This window comes from Siniperca chuatsi, linkage group LG20 (assembly GCF_020085105.1).
Source record: "Siniperca chuatsi isolate FFG_IHB_CAS linkage group LG20, ASM2008510v1, whole genome shotgun sequence".
NCBI classification, from domain to species: Eukaryota; Metazoa; Chordata; class Actinopteri; order Centrarchiformes; family Sinipercidae; genus Siniperca; species Siniperca chuatsi.
In genome coordinates this window covers 23840933-23861427 of record NC_058061.1, presented here as the reverse complement: position 1 = coordinate 23861427, position 20495 = coordinate 23840933, and the positions used below count along the sequence as shown (strand labels likewise).

Genomic DNA, 20495 nt, shown 5'->3' with positions numbered 1-20495 from the left:
GGTTCAGAGAAAAGGACGTTTCATTTCAATGAAAGGGCGACACGTCTCCCCCAATTTATGAAAGAGAGATACTTGACCCCGTAAAACAGGTTCAAGCTCATACTTCTCTGTGTTTAATTACACTCGGTTGGGTGGAGGCAGCATTCATTGTACTAAGCGTAGTGGCGTACCGCAAAAGAAACAAAAGAAGAAGATACTCTGCGCACGCACGTGTGTGTCTGTATGTGTGCACGCACACCTTCCGGTAAAAAGAGACAAGGGAGGCAAAAGAGGCAGACAGAAAGCGGACTGATCACATGCGGGTTTGAGTTGAGCACCAAGACACTGTATTACTCAAACAACACTCGCATGATAATACTGTTGGTAGCATGTTGCTAGCATGTTCCTCCATTATTTCAGAGTTTGTCCAGGGCGAGAAAAAAAAGTTTGTAGAACTTGGCTAGCAGCCAACATAGCTGTTGTCCTGAGGTCTCTGTCTCTCTTTGGGTTATTTGCTTCACTAAAACATTGGTGATCCTGGATATAACCCCCCCACACACACACACGCACACACACACACACACACTCTCTCTCACTCACTCACTCCCCACCTGGTCCCCCCCAAGGTCTGAGTGAGGATTTCGCCATTGTCATTTCTCTAAAAATGTGTTTTCTCAATTCCTCTTTTCTCGCATCTTTTCCTGCATCCCTCCTGTGATGTCAGTCGGGGGACTAAGATTCAAGGACATGATGCAAGTCAAGAAAAGGTGGATGCAATTAAGGGAATTGAGATACACCCACTGAAAAAGTCAACATGTCCTCGGGCAACGTTGACTTTTTTAACCATCTTTCACTAACCTTAACCAAGAGCTTTGAGTTACCTAAGCAGAACCAAAATAATGTTAATCAAGCAGATATTATAGGAAAACATAAATATATTGACAGTGAACATTTAGCAGATACTTTCAATATGGACATTTTGACTTTGCTGATACGTTGATTAAAAACAGTTCTTCGTTATGTTGATAAAAAACATAATTTGGGCGGCATTACATTTCCTTCAAAACATATTTGCTTTTGCAAATTAGTTTGTTGTACACTAATGTAATGTCTTGGTGACAGGGTTGCAGGGGGAGACATAGATAATATAAAGTAAACTATATCCTTGTACAAGTGTGGAATTTAGTTCAAATGTTGGTATGTATGGTGTAAGGGCCACCCATAGACATCGAGTTAACTGTTGATCTATGTTAAAATAGATACATAATTACACTGCATTATACTATCACAGAAATGATGGACCCCACTGATTGAACAAGATTTCATTCTTAACTGATCAACAAACAAATCCTGTGTCAAACCCTGCTGTTGAGTGTTGAAGGTGGTAAAATATGACTTTGTTCTGATCAAAGCTTTTTACACTGCTGTTATTGTAATTGTTTTTGATATTGTATGTACAGTGTAATCATATTATATTGTTTCACAAGAAAATATCATTCCTCCAAAATAAATGTATCCTTATTGTTCAGTGATTGAATATTATTTGTTCATTGAATACTAAATGTGGTTAATAATGATGGTGCAGCTGATTTCATGTCATTACATTATACAGAGTGTATAATAACCCTTCCTCTGCTTTTTTTGTTGTTTTTACTGTGAAAAGGAAAGTAAACTATTGTTTATATTTATTTACACTGTATAGAAGCAAATTCACCTTCTCCAATGTCTTAATTACACTGACTTGCTTTTTCTCTCTTTTCTCGCTTTTTAGTAAATAAAAGAAAGATGAGACTGATGAGTACAGATGGACATCAACTAAAAAAATGAAGAACAACGCAGAAAGACACAAGACACAGAACGACACAAAAAAAAGATCAACTAAAACAAAAAGAGCAGAATTATAAAGGAGCCCTTCTATCAAGACTGAATGGGATCTGAAAGGATGGAAGGAGGATGTTTGTGGGCCTGCTCTGAGGCCAGGGCCTGAACCATTGAGCCTGTAGTCCAGGGGGAGGGGATCCTGCTGGCTCTGACCCCTGAAAAACAAGCCTTGCTGAGTGGAAGAGACCAATTAGAGAGGTCACCATAAAACATTTTATTTTTGTAAACTTTTTTAAGTTTATGATTTCCAAAAAGAGCAAACACTAATGTACATACAGTATATACATATTATATATTATATGTGTGTAATATAGTAAGTATAAAAAAGAAAAACTTGGGGAAAAATGTTATGTGTCTTTGCAATTTAGAAGAAGGAGGTGAGGTGAGGAGATGCCATCTTCCCCCTGTCTTCTGATTGTGTCCCTCCACACCCCACCCCCCTCACCCCCTGCTGTATGGGGTAGGGGTGTTGGAGATAGTGCGGACTTGGTGTGTGTGTGTGTGGGTGTGCGTCGAGGGGTGGGGGGTAGCTGGTCCAGCAGACATTTCACTATGTGATAATATGGAGTAGTCTTCAGATAGTCAGATAGTAAATAGATAAGCAAAAAGCTTTCTGAGCCTGTCTTCCACAAATGGACTGCAGTACTGTATTTGTTACGCTGGCTAGTTTTGTCCAGTAGTCTGCATTTTGTAGATTCCAAAAAAATAAGCATATGAATTATCCCTACAGGTCTGTGCAAATGGAGATAAGAAAGGATGGAAATGATGTGATTATTTGATGAGTGCACAAGCTCAGCTGAAGAGCACAGTGAGAGTTGAAAGGTCAGTAGTGGGTGATGTCTGCTGGAGGCCTGGCAGCCCCTGACATCACTACCAAACATGTCATTGTAGTGTTGTGGTTTGAGGTGGCTGTGCTGTGTAGTAAACTGCTTTTGTACATTGTGTTGGGTAGGGGAGGGTAGCGAAGGGTAGGGTAGGGTTGGGGTGGGTGGAACAGGCAGTCTGAGGGAAAGTACAAGTTAGTAACATGGAAGCTGTCTGCTTCGAAGCGTCACAGGAAACTCTCCCATCCATCTTTGAACACTACCCTTGCCTTCCACCGCTGAGGACGGATGGTGGGATGAAAGGGGGAGGGGAAGGGGGAAGAAAGTTCTATATGAAGTTTAAAAAAAAAAGGTTCATGAACAAACAAAGTTTTCCTAAGAGTCTCTTCAAACCTTTCTATTTATATGGATCTCTACTTTAGCGAGATCCTTCTATATTTAAACGTACTAATAACATGCTGTCAGGCATGGTCGGAGAGTCAATTGTAGCCATTTACTAATGTTGTATTTATTGTATTACCAGTGAGAAGAAAAAACATTTATATATGAATATAGATATATCTATTTGTGATCTGCAACTCTTGGACATAAGTTTGCCTTTGATTTTCAACTTTCATGCAGGATTCAATGCACTGTCGATGTATGATGAGGTTTCTACTTGTGTGATGTTTTATTCTGTTGACATTTATTTGGTTTTGTTTCCTTTCAGTTCAGCTACTGAATGTAACTTCAAAAACTCTTAAACCTTTTAGGTAGATGTTGTTGTTTTATATATACTTAAAAAACATACCGTACTCTGTAAATTATATACACGTGTAAATGATATAGCAAAATGTTTCTGATAATATGCTGGACTTCTTCATCTACTGACCCAGATAGACTGGAATGCCATGGCCAAAAAAAGAAAAAGGAAAGAATGAGAAAAGAAAAAAAGAAGTAAAGATGCGGGAAGCATTTAAAAGGAACACCAGTGCCCTGCAACCAGTGGGAAGCCAGTGGGAGAGACAGAAATGTGTAATCATTGTTCTCAGCCAGGCTTTTCAAATTTGATAAGAACAAGGAGACATGGGGCGGTCTGTCCTGTGTGAGAGAGAAAGACACAGAGAGGAGGCAAAGATTTAAAAAAAAAAATCTTAAATATTGATTTTTCTCCCATTTTTTTCTCGCCTCCTCTCTCTCTTTGTCTTTCTCCCTCGAATCTTAGCATTTTCAAGGTGCTGTGGGTGAGTGCTATGTGAGGTTGAGGAAGAGAAGGAGGAGGTAAAAAAGGGGGCATGGGAGGGAGGGGCTACAGTCTCCTCTGAGGTACATGGGGTGGACGAAATAAAGGAAACTTCCAACAGTATATCATATTGACATCACATCCTAAAGAAAACCCGTTTAAACGTTTAAATGTCCACTTGGCCAAAACCATGCAGTTTCTCATGCAAGATCTTTACGTCTGTACACAACAAGTTACTGCAGCTTACCAGTATAAGATCAGGTGACTTAACATGTTAAAAGTGTGTTTACACATTTATGTTGATTCAGAAGGGAATTCCAACTACTACTATTATTATTATTATTATTTGACAATAGAGTGTCAAATACAGTAGAAAAAGAAGATGAAAAAACAAAACAAGGGGGTGTTATTATTATTTATCAATTCAATGCATATATATCAAATTCTATCAACTCCAGATTTATCAGCCCTCAGTGGTGTACTTGACATTGACCATGAACAGATGCAAGAGCCATGTAAGAGCTCATGAGCTGTTCTGACCCCAATCAACATAATGATTAATGAAATCATTGATTTGTTACATGTCCAACAGAAAACTACTCAGAGGTCTGTCATCTGCAGAGCTTTCCACCTTAAAGGCCACACCATATTTACCCTCATTTTGCTGTCTCTCCAAGGCTTGGGTTTTGTTTTTGTTTTTTTACCTAACTCTGGCCGATGCTTCCATTGTGTGTGAGGGTAAGCTAATACAATGATCTTCTAGTCTTGACTTGCCAGCCAGCTGAATGTACTGTAGCTCAGTGTAGCTGAATGAAAGCAGCACAAGCAGGTGCTAAACATGGCTGTGAACATGGTGGCCTTCATGACAGGTAATTTTTTTTTACCAAATGAAACATTTTCATTCTTGGTGTACTGTGAGTTAAAACTCAATAGATCAAAAAAATATTTAAATTTATCCTTTATTTTAACAAACTGCTTGATTGTATTTTAAAGCTGACAAATTGCTTACTGACAGTGTAGCTGCCTTTACAGTTGTGATTCAGTTATTCTGATGTTGAAGTACCTTTGTTATGTCATGTTTCCATCATTTTTTCCACCTCCTGTAGAGCACAGTGTGTAATGGTGTGATTGGAGCAACCTGAGGTCCTCCTGGGTTGGTGACCAACATTCTGGAGGCCTTGTTGATCTGAGACAGGGAGTACCTGCTACGAATTTAGAAAACGTAATTCACTGGAGAATGTTCAATCTTCTTCTCCTTCTCCTCCTCTTCCTCTTTTTCTTCCTCGTCCAAGTCAGATTCACAAATGAGCGAGGACTCAGTTCTCTGGTGTTTCAGTCAAATAGATTTCGCTTCTGTGTAAAAGAATTCAGTGATACCTCCCATGTTGCTGCATTTATTTCTCTCTCAGTTGTTCAAAGTGCATGTGGCACAGTGGACAGGACGGTGGCCTCATACATTACATGACCGTTCTCTGGATGGATGTCTCAAAGCTTCTTCAAAGACTGAGACTAAAGGAGTGTGTGTGGGTGCATCCAGTGGACTGACTTTTTAAAAATGCCTTTCCACCACCATTACTTAGCAATCCACTGCTGAGCTGTTTAACTGGGATAACACACCTGCAGTGGGACGAGGCAACTGAGATGGGTTGCAAAAGACTATAAGACAGAATAAAAACAGACTGGGACTACAGAAAACAAACAAACAAAAAACTAATGAAAAACAACTAACGATGTCAATCTTAGCAGAGATCCAGGTCTCCTCAGATCTCTGCCTTGTTCTTCTGATTCTGAAATTTTCTGTTCTTTCTGTTGTTAGTTAAAGACTTTTGTCCTGTTTACATGTACTGTAAATGCTGTCCATCCATTACTGGTTGGAGAGATTAAAAAAAGGTGCGAAGCAGCTTTCATACTAGCTCTGGTATTCTCTATGCCTGATTACCGTAACCCTGAGAAAACCATTCTGTTCAAGCTAGCATGTCCTCCTTTACCTTGATCCCTAAGTCCTTCCATCCTTGTTCCAACCAGAAAACCCTGCCTTTAGGGAAAAAATACTCACACCATAGCAAATCCCCAACCCTTTTCACCTGCTCTTCAGTACACATACAATATGAAAAATCCTTGAGCTTCCTACCAAAACCTATATGGGTCTTCTGCAAAACTTTCCCTATTTCTTTATATTGCGTATACCTCAGATGCAAGCCCTAAAGCAGCTATTATTCTCTGAAACCTCCTGGCAACCAGACCTCATTCATCCCCCCTTAGTGTAGCCCAGCTAGAGCCCAACCCATAAGCCAAAACCACACCTACCTCCCCACCTCCACCATAAAGACAACAGTTTGTTTAAACTAAAGGACACGTATGAATTCTTCCCACACCAGCCCTGATTGTGCATTCATCTGCAGTTAGTCTAAAACATCATAACAGCATCTCTTTGTAAACATGGCACATTTTGTTTTAATGAGACATTAACAACCATTAAATTTGTATATTTGTCTAATGTTTGTATGAAATCCTATGTGAAGTGAAGGTTTGCATGCTTTGCGTAACAGCACTACAAATTTCTGTTTTTGTCACAAAGTTGTTTAGCTTTATGGTACATTATTTGGGATATGATTAAACTGTTTTGGTTAAGATTAAACTAAGATTAGATTTTGAGTCCACATTGTCCACAATTGTACATATATATTAATGAAAAGATGTGTTTTATTTATTTCACGTGAGATCAGGCTCAATGAGCACAAACATAAGTACTATGCACTGAGCATAAAAGCTGAAAAATATTTTACACTATATAAATGTGTATAACTTTACCTGTGCAATTAACTACTGTGGATAGCAGAAACAAGTGACAAAAAACAAATGACACACTGAGAAAGTTCACTTATGTTGAACTTGGCACAAAGACCTTGTGGGAAGTTACAGATTACAACAATTCCATTAAAATACATTGAACTGAATATGGAATATTTTTGTCATAATGTAAATGCTACTGTGACCTGGCCCTTAGTCCACATAATTCCTCAGTATCTTGTGTCACTTCTTCACCACAGTACTCTATTTTTACCTTTATTCACTTATATTTCCAACAATTCCTCTTACCTAAGTATGTGGCTTGGAAGTCTTAATATTTTGAAAAGTCTTCCAAAACCATCTCTACTGAGTACTGAAAAAAAAAACACTCATATGAGCATTTTCTGTTCTGCTATCTTTCTTGTTCTGCTAAGTTTAGGCAACTAAAAGTACATGGTTAAGGTTGGGGAAATATCCCCTTCATGGTTAAAACAATACAATACACATACACTGACTGTTGATAAGAAATGGGACACAAACCATGGTCTCTGGTGTTGAAGTCATAACCTTCCACCCCAAGACTGTTATCCCTAAAGAAGGAAAACAATATCACACTACTTCTGCTTTTGCTACTGAGAGAAAGAACAGTCAACTTTTGCTGGACCGCACAAGATTTTTTCAGTGCAGTCGTCTTTCTAGTGAGGACAGTCTCCGTTTTCCCTAGGTTACAGTCTTAAATCTTCATGTGCCCCCAGTGGTGGGGAGTGTAAATAAGTGTACAATACAAAGCTGTCGTGAAATAACTGCAATCTGTATGTGGCAACGTGTTCCATTGTGTTTCTATTTCAGCAATTTTGACTTTTGCTATAAGTATACTGTTACCTTTGCACATCCATGTCACTCCCCAAACCCCAACAAGCCTCCCTGTCCTATGCAGATCCCCAAAGCACAAAGGTTTGATTCGTGACTAGTGGGTAAAATATAAAGAAAAGATTGATTTCCTTCTATTCTGTTTGTATTTGTCTGTCTGTTTTTGGTCTGTTTCATCTGTTTGAGGCTTCAATGTGCTTTTGTATTCCTTATGTACAGATCCTCCCTTTCTCTCTGTCAGTACCAGAACCTTGTATTACTGTAGCCTATATTAGAACAACAAAGACACTCTTCATGTGTGGCTGTTGCTTCTCTTAACCTGTGCAATCAAAACAGTTTATTTTTCTCTGCAAACAGTTCCAAGTGAAGAAATACTAATATATATATATTAGTATTTATTTTTCCTCATTTTTATTGCTGTATTCTCTCAATGTGCTTCAAAAGAAGCAATACTATTTATTATATGATTGGTACATTATTATCATAGTTATTATCACAGTTATTACTACCATGATTACTATTAATAAACATTTCTTTCCTCAGTAACTCTGTTAATGCGGTTAATGCAGTTAAAGTGGTGTCATGCATGATCTGCAGAAACAAGTCTATTCATGCACACATAATATGTGTGATGGATTACAAAAAATTTCTGCTTTTAAAGTTACCAAAAGAAAACTGGAACAAAAGTAAAAGGTAATTTTTTGGATTATCAACAATATATCTGTTCAAAGCACTGAACCACCTCTGCTGTGAGACTAAAACATGACAGAGAAAACATGATTAGATTATGATTAGCCACAGTGTCACTTAATATTTTCATGTGGGTCTTTTGAAAGTGAAAAAGAGTAAACACAATGTGTGAGAGAATAAATATTATTAGATAGTACTAAACTGTGTGTGTGGTTGTGTGCGTGCTTGCGTACGTGTGTGTGTGTGCGTGTTGTCTCCCTACATGATCTATGATAAATAACTCATTCTAGTGGTATGTGCACTCCTTTCCTTCACTCACCTCTGAGTGGACTTCATAAATCCTGCTCTGGGTCCACATCAATTTCAGCTGGAACACAATTAAAGCAGAGAGCTCCCTATAGAGCCAGGACAGTGACTTTAAAATTTTGCATTGAAAAAGGAAACATTGGCATTGAAACATTTGTATTGGAAAAAGTTGTATTGGTACTGAAACAAGTATTGGCACTGAAAAATAAAACATTAAAAATTATTTTATTTTATTTTGATATTTTTTGCATTCTGATGTGTGTTTTTCAATGACAATCTTGTGATTTTTTTCTTCATGTCACTCTTTTTTCAGTGACAGTTTTTTTTATGCTGTCAGTTTTTTTTTCAGTTACAGTGGTTTTCAGTTTCAACTTTCTGTCACCGTTTTGGAGGGGTCTGAGGGGAGGGTGCAAGGAGAGTGTGCTTTACATATAATCTGCATACTAAGGAGAGAACGTCACTCTTCCTGAGCCAGCCATCCTCTCGTCCGCTCCGAAGCCTTTGGCATCACCGCAAACCTACGCCAATGGTTTCCACAAGTTCTCCTGGAACTCTCCAGGCAGGTTAAAGTCAACCTTTAACCGATGTTATGCTGGTCTGGCAGAAGTCCGCTGGAACAAGCGTTAATGTTAGCTAATACGTGACAGTTAGCTAATGTTAGGCTCTATGTAAACAAGTTCCAGGTGAACTCGTGAAAGCCAACGCTGTAGATGTGCAGTCATGTCGGAGGATTACTGCAGTTAAGCCAGCCGCTGTTTGTAATTTGATGCACACCTATTCATGCAGTTACGGTACAGGTGCTTGGAGCAGCCAAAAAGGATGAAGAAAGAATCGTATTTCAGCAATCACTTCTCACATTTTTATAGCGTATTTTCTCAAATAACTAGTCAATAATAATAATGTGGTGCGGTTGCCACAAACAAATAAAAGCCAGCCCCAAATACAGGCCAATGGGAAAAAACAAGGGTGGATAAACTTCTGGTGCCATATAATGTGCATGCCAACTAAGCATAATATACCATCATTTCCATCATTTACATTTGAAAACTGTATATGAACTGTGCAAGTCATTGAATTTTTCACAACACATTTCTGCAAATGTTTCACAATAAAAGCCTTGTTAAGAAATGAAGGGGTGCTGTCCACTGAAACACTGGAGGGCTTTTAATTTGAAATAGATACAGGATGTGTTGCATTTGTATTAACAGCATAATACAAATGGGTGCCGATCAGAAAACAAGGAGGCTTCATACTAAAATATGAGCAAATATACTTATTTAACAGAGGGAATTAGAAACAAAGGCCTGTCTCTAATATAAGCCTGCTTCAATTAAAAGCCTGGTACCCTCTGCAGTTGAGGTAAATAAAGACCCCAGGTACTATTTGACTACTTACTGTATACCAACTAAAAACATTATTTTACACCTCATAAGTTTCGCTGTACATGTTGATGTCACCAAAGAAGTCCTATCATGATAAAATCGTTTTCATAATAGGTTTGCTGAGGAGGGCAATGGATTTCTGCTCAAAATGTTCCTATGACCATATACAATTTTGAGTAAGGTCACTGTATATTACTGTACAGGGAAAGTCACCTCAAAGTATACTGTAACATACTGACAATTCCCTCATACTTGAACATTCGTAAAGACTCTAGATATTTTCATTGGATTAAAACAATGCCAGGAATCTGAAAAACTCCAGCCACAATCACACTGACCGTAGTAATCCTCTGACATTACTGCACATTTACGGCGATGGCTTTCACAAGTTCACCTGGAACTCCCAAACTGCAATTAAGTCTGTTTCTCTCTGCCCTTGTTTGTTCACATAGAGCCTAACGTTAGCTGCCTGACCAACATAACGTCAGTTAAAAGTTAAGTTTAACCAGCCCGGTTCTATGAGAAAAAAACAACAGCAGAGAGAAACAGACTTAGTGAGCCATATTACATGTAGCTGGATTAAATGTGGGCTAAATGTGTACATAGTGTGCTCAGGTGGGACCTGAGACTTGGCGGTATGTTAGATAAAAGCACCCATGTTAGATAACATGGTTTATTATGCAGTGATGTTGATATGTTTTCAATGTAGTGAGTCCCCAATAAAATTCATGTTTTTTAACAAGTTGTAGTGTTAAACTCGTGTTTGATCTTATATGGTTATAATTATGGTTATTCATGTATGTTGAAAATGTATCTGAAAATTAAACAACTAAAATCCCAAATCTGTAAATACACTGCAGACACACAGCAGCTGACAGGAAGAGGAGATCATATTATACAGAGAAATATTAGCTTTTTCTCGGTGAATAAATGTTAAAAAGGAGTCATAACACCATCAAACACATCATGTTTAATTAGGAAAGTAGTTTAGAAACACACACACAAAGGGCAACCATTTACTGCATACTGCCAATAGAAACTGAGTACAATTAGCTGACTAGCCTGATCAGCCACCGTCAGTAATCAATATAAACACACATTATTAGACTGTAAACCATTTATCAAACCAATAACTAACTGCAGTCAACGTTAGACAACCTTATCATAGGCTACTTTAGCAGTTGTTTCTGTAGTGGTGACAAAACATAAAAAAATATAGGCTACATGCAGTATTAGCAGTTTGAATTAAACTGAAGCTTCCTGGGAAAATATTACACCAAACACCCTTTAAGAAATATGACATAATAACAATTCCTTACGTGTCTGCAAAAACACATACAGTGGTGTGAAAAAGTGTTTGCCCCCTTTCTGATTTCTTGTTTTTTTGCATGTTTGTCAGACTTTAATGTTTCAGATCATCAAACAAATTTAAATATTAGTCAAAGATAACACAAGTAAACACAAAATGCAGTTTTTAAATGAATGTTGTTATTATTAAGGGAAAACAAAATCCAAACCTACATGGCCCTGTGTGAAAACGTGATTGCCCCCTAAACCTAATAACTGGTAACCCTTAGCAGCAACAACTGCAATCAAGCAGTGGCAATTACTTGCAATGAATCTTTTACAGCGCTGTGAAGGAATTTTGGCCCACTCATCTTTACAGAATTGTTGTAATTCAGCCACAGTGGAGGGATTTCGAGCATGAACTGCCTTTTTAAGGTCATGCCACAGCATCTCAATAGGATTCAGGATTCAGGTCAGGACTTTGACTAGGCCACTCCAAAGTCTTCATTTTGTTCTTCTTCAGCCATTCAGAGGTGGACTCGCTGGTGTGTTTTGGATCATTGTCCTGCTGCAGAACCCAAGTTCACTTCAGCTTGAGGTCACAAACAGATGGCCAGACATTCTCCTTCAGGAGTTTTTGGTAGACAGCAGAATTCATGGTTCCATTTATCACAGCAAGTCTTCCAGGTCCTGAAGCAGCAAAACAGATGGAGACCATCACACTACCACCACCATATTTTACTGTTGGTATGATGTTCTTTTTCTGAAATGTGGTGTTACTTTTATGCCAGATGTAATGGGACACACACCTTCCAAAAAGTCCAGCTTTTGTCTCGTCAGTCCACAGAGTATTTTCCCAAATGTCTTGGGGATCATCAAGATGTTTTCTGGTAAAAATGAGACGAGCATTAATGTTCTTTTTGTTCAGCAGTGGTATTCGTCTTGGAACATTTTCGTCATTTTTGCCCAGTCTCTTTCTTATGGTGGAGTCATGAACACTGACCTTAACTGAGGCAAGTGAGGCCTGCAGTTCTTTGGATGTTGTTGTGGGGTCTCTAAATGGCTCAAGAAGAACAAAATGAAGACTTTGGAGTGGCCTAGTGGAGATAAGTTGAACAACTGTTTGCGAATGTTTATTCAACATCTGTTGCATAATAGCCGAACCTTATATGGATTCAGATGTGAATTTGATACAGCATTCTAGTGAGGCTGACAGACTTTGGAGTGGTCATAGTCTTCATTTTAGGAGATAAACTGTATTTCCGTACTTACATACTTTCTGCACTTTCCTTTCCGTACACATTTTGGATTTTGTTGCCTCAACTCGCTACCAGCCTCCGTTGTTTAGCTGCGCTATTTTAGTGGGAGAAGACTGTGGGAATGAGAGGCAAACATATCAAAAGTTTCTCACAAAAATACGTGCTGGTTGGTGGATCAGATACACGCTGAATTAAACACAGACCCATAACACTGTTAATTCACTGTCTATTGTGTGTGTGTGAGAGAAGGTATTTAAGGAGTTTTTTCGGTCGTTACCAAAGTAACTACCCAGTTTGCTACTTTCCGTTTGGTGCTGGAGAGATATATGTGCAGACGGTAAGAAACTGTGTTTTTTTTACAGTGAGGTTTCTTTTGTTTATTTCTATGATTTCACACAAATTTGTTGTTCACAATGTAGCATTATCAGGGGGAAAATATGGTGCGTCCCCTGGACACGTCAACATTGAGTTTACGGCGTCCTTTTGGATTTCAATGCGTGTCTGATGCAAACAGGTTAATCCAACCATGAGTTCAGTTTCCCAGTTTACTGCCAGCCTTGAAAACAAATTCATTTCAAATATATTTTATTTATACAGCGCCAGTTCATAACAGAAGTTATCTCATTGCAAACAAACATGTTGTTGTAGGCTCAACATGGGTTAGTAATGGACTGGCATTTGTCCTGCTGTCTAAGATGCACACTGGGTGGTTCTTTGTCGTTTGCATTTTATTACTTTTATTTTGAGTCATATCCATTGTTCTTAGGCTCTGGCCATTGAAGTTTAACCAGTCAATAGGACCATTTCTGCCTCTGCCTCAGCTCTATAGGCAAATATTTGTTGAGCTCAAAGTCCCATCTGCATAATGACAGCTGATTGAAATCATGATGAAAACTGACTCATTCACTGTCACTTTTAGCCCAATTTTCAGATCAAAGGTACATTACACAGTGTCACAGTGTTAGTCAGAGGTCAGCTTAGTTTTGGCTTCTTATACACACACACTCACACACACACACACACACACACGCACTAATACAGAGTGAATGCCATCAGAGTATACCTATCTGACTCCCAGCCTTACCCAGTACACCATGGATGCCAGTCCTAGAGACAGAGAGAGGGATGACGGACATTGATTGCCATTTGTCTTCCATCTCCTTAGGGACACAAGACGGAGCGCTGTTGTTCGCCTCCACCGCATCATTTACCTAAACAAAACAAATGCCTCATCGATCCCTCTTCCCACCTCACATCCCCCCTGTTCCCTTTCCACCACAGCAATCAGGAAACACACACAAGAGACACACACACACACAGCATTGACTTACAGACAGAGAAAAAAACAGCCTTGTACGCCTCACAGCATTGATCCTCTTCTGCAGCACTTTGTCATCACCTTCCATTGTGTATTAAACAATCCCAACTGTCGCCACTGTCCAAGACAATAGGTCGTGCTGTTTTAGCTTTCTTTGTCCTCTGTGGGGCTTAAATGGTCTAACTGTACAGAAAATGGTGGCAAGGACCACTGAGGCCATCACATTAAAAGATGTAATGCTGCCATGTAGCATTTTACCCAGTTTGAATTCTGTATGACTGATTCTTTGAAATTTGTTCAATAATTTACAAATTGGTAAATTTCCTGTTCCTCATGTAAAACATTTTACATCTGCGAATTGTCTCGTCTAAAATTGACATGAAAGAAGCAGTCTTACATATTGCAGGAGCTGAGAAATGCAGCTCAGTATCCATAAGAATTATGTCCATATTGGACGATTCCACACCTCACAATTCAAGTCCAGTGCCAGTGTACTTCCTACACATAATTCTCAGTGTGTCCTTTATGTAGTGACACTGGAGTTCATGTCCCATCACAGACCTGCAATTAACGTTCTCCTTTTTATTAAATATAACCATGATCTTTCAAATTCAATTCAATTACATTTTATTTACATAGCACCAGTTCATAACAGTTATCTCATTGCACTTTTCCTATAGAGCGGTCTAGACCGTACTCTTTATAATATTATTTACAGAGAACCAACAAATCCCACCATGAGCAAGCACTTGGCGACAGTGGCAAGAAAAAACTTGCTGAAATGCTGAAAGCATCAGAAGGAGAGAGGAGAGAGATGAGAAAGCACAAAACTACAAGATAGAGAAGATGTCGAGTTAGTAACATGCAGTAATGGGCTAAAAATGCATACAGATGGAGAGGGAGAGAAGAAGAGAGGAAAGAGGCGCATCATGGGAAGTCTCCCGGCAGTCTAGGCCTATAGCAGCATAACTAAGGGATGGTTCAGGACTCACCCAAGCCAGCCCTAACTATAAGCTTTATCAAAGAGGAAAGTCTTAAGCCTACTCTTAAATGTGGATATGGTGTCTGCCTCCTGAACCCAAACTGAGACCTGATTCCACAGGAGACGAGCTTGATAGCTGAAGGCTCTTGCTCCCATTCTACTTTTGGAGACTCTAGGAACCACAAGTAACCCTGCATTCCCTAACTTTAACATACATATTTTCTATACACAGATATTGAACTTTAAAAATTGCTTTGTTACATATTCCACATGTATGGGGAATCAACCCCCTGCTGTCAGGGTATCTGGATACTTTTTTAAGACACACTGGCTTGCCCAGCCACACCGTAGGGTGGAATCACTAAGTTTGATCGGAACGCATCTCAGAGCAGCCTGAAAGTTGGAGAGATAGTCTCTTCACTCAGAGAACCAAGGTTACAATGTAACCAGACGTTCTGTATTGTATTGAGACTATCTCTTCATTCCGTTACATATATATCATGTATGGGGTAACTCTTTAAGACATAGAAGGAGAAAGTGTAGTGCAGTGCAGAATAGAACAATGGAACTCCGCAACTCACACCAAAACAATCTATATGGATAAACAACCTAACACAGCAGTGGTGGATGCCTGGTTCTGCCCAAGGTTTCTGCCTGTTAAAAGGAAGTTTTTTCTTGCCACTTTCGCCAAGTGCTTGCTCATGGTGGGATTTATTGGGTCTCTGTAAATAATATTATAAAGAATACGGTCTAGAACTGCTCTATAGGAAAAGTGCAATGAATCTGATGAACTTCTGTTATGAATTGGCATTATATAAATAAAATGTAATTGAATTGAATTAATTAGCACCACAGGTAAGAGGAAAAATATGAATTTCTATTTTGGGGTGAACCGTTCTTTTAAAGCATTATAACTATCTGAGTCACACAGTAAGGCAGCATATCCTGTATGGTCGACAATAATTTGGCACATATGAGAGAGCCGTACCACAAGAAACAGACTATAGCTGTGGTCCCCCACAGGAAAGTCTATTAGCGCTAATACCCACCATCCGCTGTGTATAGTTCTGCTCCTGATGATTACATGGGGAATATCCCATGTTACAACACATAGCCTATCGTCTCATATCACATAACCCATGTAATAGATGAGGATGTGGATGTGTGGCTGGGGGGGGCAAAGCATTAATACTACTCAGTGGTGCGGTAAATTAATTTTGGATTGCTGCTCTTGGTTTGAACAAAACTGTTTTGTTGAGTGGAAAAAAAGAGATTAAGGTTTTTAATTATACTGGGTAATTCATTCCACAAAATAAATCCACACTAAAATGGTCTCTTCAGAGGCAGCGGAGAAGTGTCAGCCATCTCGTGGTGTCATTATTAAGAGATGCCACATAAACACACGCGCAGACAGTCCACTATCAGTCATGTTCATCGCACCGCTGCCACTTCCTCTGTACTACAGTTTACCACCCGGTTACACTTCCTATTTATGAGAGAAGCAAAGTCTTTAGAAAGTACAAGTTGCAGTTAATAATGGCTGTTAAATCCCCCTTTTCCTCGTTGCTCCACTTCGTACACTTTATACTCTGACACATTGTTTGTCCTCAAACTCCTCCATCCAAAACCCAAACTGTCCATTTTCCAATTTGCCAATCCAACACAGAGAGGAGGGAGAAAAGAAATGCTTCCTGCAAATTACATCAGCTCTGTTTGCTCTTTAATTTATTCAGAATTTGATATAATTGAATGGTGATAACTGCTGAATGTGTTCTTTAGTGAGCTTCAGGCAATTAGTGGGAGGAATTACTGACAATTACTGTTGACTTCTGCTGACATCCTACGATTTCCTGTCACTCCAGGTTCAGGTGAACTGGCTCCAACTGGCAGAGGTGTGTGTACCTTCAGCTAATAGTCACAACCAATGGGAATCATGTTCAAAATGGACTACAGTAAACAGATGTTAATACTAACGAGAAGCAGCCGGTTAGAAAGAACGAGGACTGGGGAAGTTACTTGAAAAATTTTATCTATTACTCATTGAAAAAGTAATGGCAATATTTATAGTACTCAACAGTGAAAGTAATTAATTACATTAGTTTTTACATTATCTTATTCTGGCCAGTTCTGTCACACTCAAAAGCCTCCATACCCACACAGAGCATTTTTTAAAGGGGTACGTGACCGATTTTTCACATTAAGATCAAGTTCAAGTTCTTTATTGTCATATGCACAACAATCAGTGATACAAAATGAAGACTTTGGAGTGGCCTAGTCAAAGCCCTGACCTGAATCCTATTGAAATGCTGTGGCATGACCTTAAAAAGGCAATTCATGCTCGAAAACCCTCCAATGTGGCTGCATTACAACAATTCTGTAAAGATGAGTGGGCCAAAATTCCTCCACAGTGCTGTAAAAGACTCATTGCAAGTTATCGCAAATGCTTGATTGCAGTTGTTGCTGCTAAGGGTGGCCCAACCAGTTATTAGGTTTAGGGGGCAATCACTTTTTATGTAGGTTTGGATTTTGTTTTCTCTTACTAATAACAACCTTCATTTAAAAACTGCATTTTGTGTTTACTTGTGTTATCTTTGACTAATATTTAAATTTGTTTGATATACGCCTCAGCAGCAGTGATCCTCGAGATGCTTGGCTATAAGAGCAACCATGGGAGCCATGAGAAACAGTACCCACCATGGAAACGAAGGCTGGAGGCAAAAATCAAGGAGGCCCGGAGAGAAGTGAGCCAACTGACAGAGGCTGAGGGGGTGCAATGAGAAAGCAAGCACCCAAGAAGTACAACCAGATGCCCATACCTGAAGCACTCGAAACTGCCAAACAAAGGCTCCAAGCCTTGGCCAGCCGCCTAAAGAGGTACACGAGAGATAATGAAGCCAGAAAAATAAACCAGCTGTTCGCAACTCAACCTGCGAAAGTGTACGCTCAATGGCAGGGTAATAACAGCAGAGCAGACCCACCAAGGCTGGAAACTGAACAGAACTGGAAAAGTATATGGGAGAGAGAGGCATCACACAACAGCAATGCACAGTGGCTGGTTGCTCTGAGAGAGGACCACAGCAACCTCCCTGAAAAGAATCAAGTCACCATCACAGCGGCAGACATCCAAGAAAGAGTATCAGGTATGAAAAACTGGACAGCACCGGGCCCTGACAGGATCCACACCTACTGGCTAAAGAAGCTCACTGCACTCCACGAGCGCCTAGCAGCACAAATGAACCAGCTGCTAAGGGATGGGACGCACCCTGAATGGCTTACCGAAGGGCATACAATCCTGATCCTGAAGGATCCCGCAAAGGGTACAGCCCCATCCAACTAACGGCCAATAACCTGTCTCTCCACAACATGGAAGCTCATGTCAAGCATCATTGCGGATAAGATAAGTGGACACATGGATGTCCTTCACCGTCCGTGGGTGGTCTCATCCTTCGAGCTCGAGCTTCGAGGTCCTCTACCAGAGGCGTGGGAGCTTGAGGGTTGTGCGCAGTATCTTTGCTGTTCCTAGTACTGCACTTTTCTGGACCAAGATGTCTGGTGTTCTTCCAGGGATCTGCTGTAGCCACTCCTCCAGTTTGTGGGTCACTGCCCCGAGTGCTCCGATGACCACGGGCACCACTGTCGCCTTCACCTTCCAGGCCTTCTCCAGCTCTTCTCTGAGCCCTTGGTGTTTCTCTAGTTTCTCATGTTCCTTTTTTTCTGATGTTGCCATCACTTGGTATTGCCACGTCAACCACAACGGCTTTCCTCTGCTGTTTGTCCACTACCACAATGTCTGGTTGGTTCGCCATTACCATTCTGTCCGTCTGAATCTGGAAGTCCCACAGGATCTTGGCTCGGTCATTCTCTACCACCATTGGAGGTGTTTCCCACTTTGACCTTGGGGTTTCCAGTCCATACTCCGTGCAGATGTTCCTGTACACTATGCCAGCCACTTGGTTATGGCGCCATGTATGCTTTTCCTGCCAGCATCTTACACCCTGCAGTTATGTGCTGGATTGTCTCAGGGGCCTCTTTGCACAGCCTACACCTTGGGTCTTGTCTGGTGTGGTAGATCTGGGCCTCTATTGCTCTGGTGCTCAGGGCCTGCTCCTGTGCAGCCATGATGAGTGCCTCTGTGCTGTCCTTCAGTCTGGCCCACTCTAGCCATTGGTAGAATTTCTTGATATCAGCCACTTCAGTTATGTTCCGGTGGTACATCCCATGTAGGGGTTTGTCCTCCCATGATGGTCCCTCCTCCAACACCTCTTCCTCTGTTCCCCTTTGCCTGAGACATTCCCTGAACACGTCATCTGTTGGGGCCTTATCTTTGATGTACTTGGGGATCTTGGATGTTTCATCCTGGATAGTGGCTCTCACACTCACTAGTCCACGGCCGCCTTCCTTACGGCTAGCGTACAGTCTCAGGGTGCTGGATTTGGGATGGAACCCTCCATGCATGGTGAGGAGCTTTTGCGTCTTGACGTCTGTGGTCTGTATCTCTTCCTATGGCCACCTTATTATTCCCACAGGGTATCTGATCACTGGTAGGGCGTAGCTGTTTATTGCCTGGGCCTTGCTATTGAGTTGACTTCTTAGGACTTGCCTTACTCGTTGGAGGTATTTGGCAGTTGCTGTTTTCCTTATTACCTCTTCGAGATTGCCATTTGCCTGTGGTATTCCAAGGTACTTGTAACCATCCTCAATGTCTGCTATTGTTCCTTCTGGGAGCGAGACCCCTTCTGTGTGGATTACCTTCCCTCTCTTTGTCACCATTCGACTGCACTTCTCAAGCCCGAATGACATCCCAATGTCAGAGCTGTAGATCCTGGTGGTGTGGATCAGTGAGTCGATGTCCCGCTCGCTCTTAGCGTATAGCTTGATGTCATCCATATAGAGGAGGTGACTGATGGAGGCCCCATTCTTGAGTCGGTATCCATAGCCAGTCTTATTGATTATTTGGCTGAGGGGGTTCAGACCTATGCAGAACAGCAGTGGGGACAGAGCATCTCCTTGGTATATGCCACATTTGATGGATACTTGTGCAAGTGGCTTGCCATTGGCCTCAAGGGTGGTTTTCCACAGCCTCATCGAGTTTGCAATGAAGTCTCTTAGAGTCCTGTTGATGTTGTACATCTCCAAGCATTCAGTGATCTACGTGTGTGGCATTGAGTCATATGCTTTCTTGTAATCAATCCAGGCAGTGCACAGGTTGGTGTGTCGGGTTCTGCAGTCTTGGGTGACTGTTATGTCAACCAGGAGTTGGTGTTTGGCTCCTCTGGTCCCTTTGCCAATGCCCTTCTGTGCTTTGCTCATGTATTGATCCATGTGTCCACTTATCTTAGCCGCGATGATGCCTGACATGAGCTTCCATGTTGTGGAGAGACAGGTTATTGGCTGATAGTTGGATGGGATTGTACCCTTTGCAGGATCCTTCAGGATCAGGATTGTACGCCCTTCGGTAAGCCATTCAGGGTGCGTCCCATCCCTTAGCAGCTGGTTTTTATTTAGGTTTTTATGTATAACTCCTCTTCTGTTAACTTGGTCGGGGGGGCAGACACCGTCAATAAGGAGTTGTGGGTGGGTAACTGCTCTAGAAGCGCAGAGTAGCATGTAGGACTGCAACTCTGCCTCCTGGTCTCAACTATGAGTTGTCATGGTTTTGGTCCACTAATAAACTCGGCCAGATTTCTGGATATGAGAGCTGCTCC

General features: G+C 40.7%; 1 protein-coding gene across 2 annotated transcripts in view; it reads left to right on the top strand.

The window, feature by feature from the left end:
- The window catches only part of rbfox3a (RNA binding fox-1 homolog 3a), an 869263-nt gene extending 862699 nt beyond the window's left edge, over positions 1-6564 (top strand). For both annotated transcript variants that reach the window (XR_006375924.1, XM_044178310.1), the window contains one exon: positions 1751-6564. Coding sequence is in view for 1 of the 2 variants with exons in the window: in XM_044178310.1 (XP_044034245.1) it covers positions 1751-1753 (3 nt within the window). In the remaining variant the exon portion in view is untranslated. The remainder of the gene's footprint in view (positions 1-1750) is intronic.
- Positions 6565-20495: the final 13931 nt, after the last annotated feature.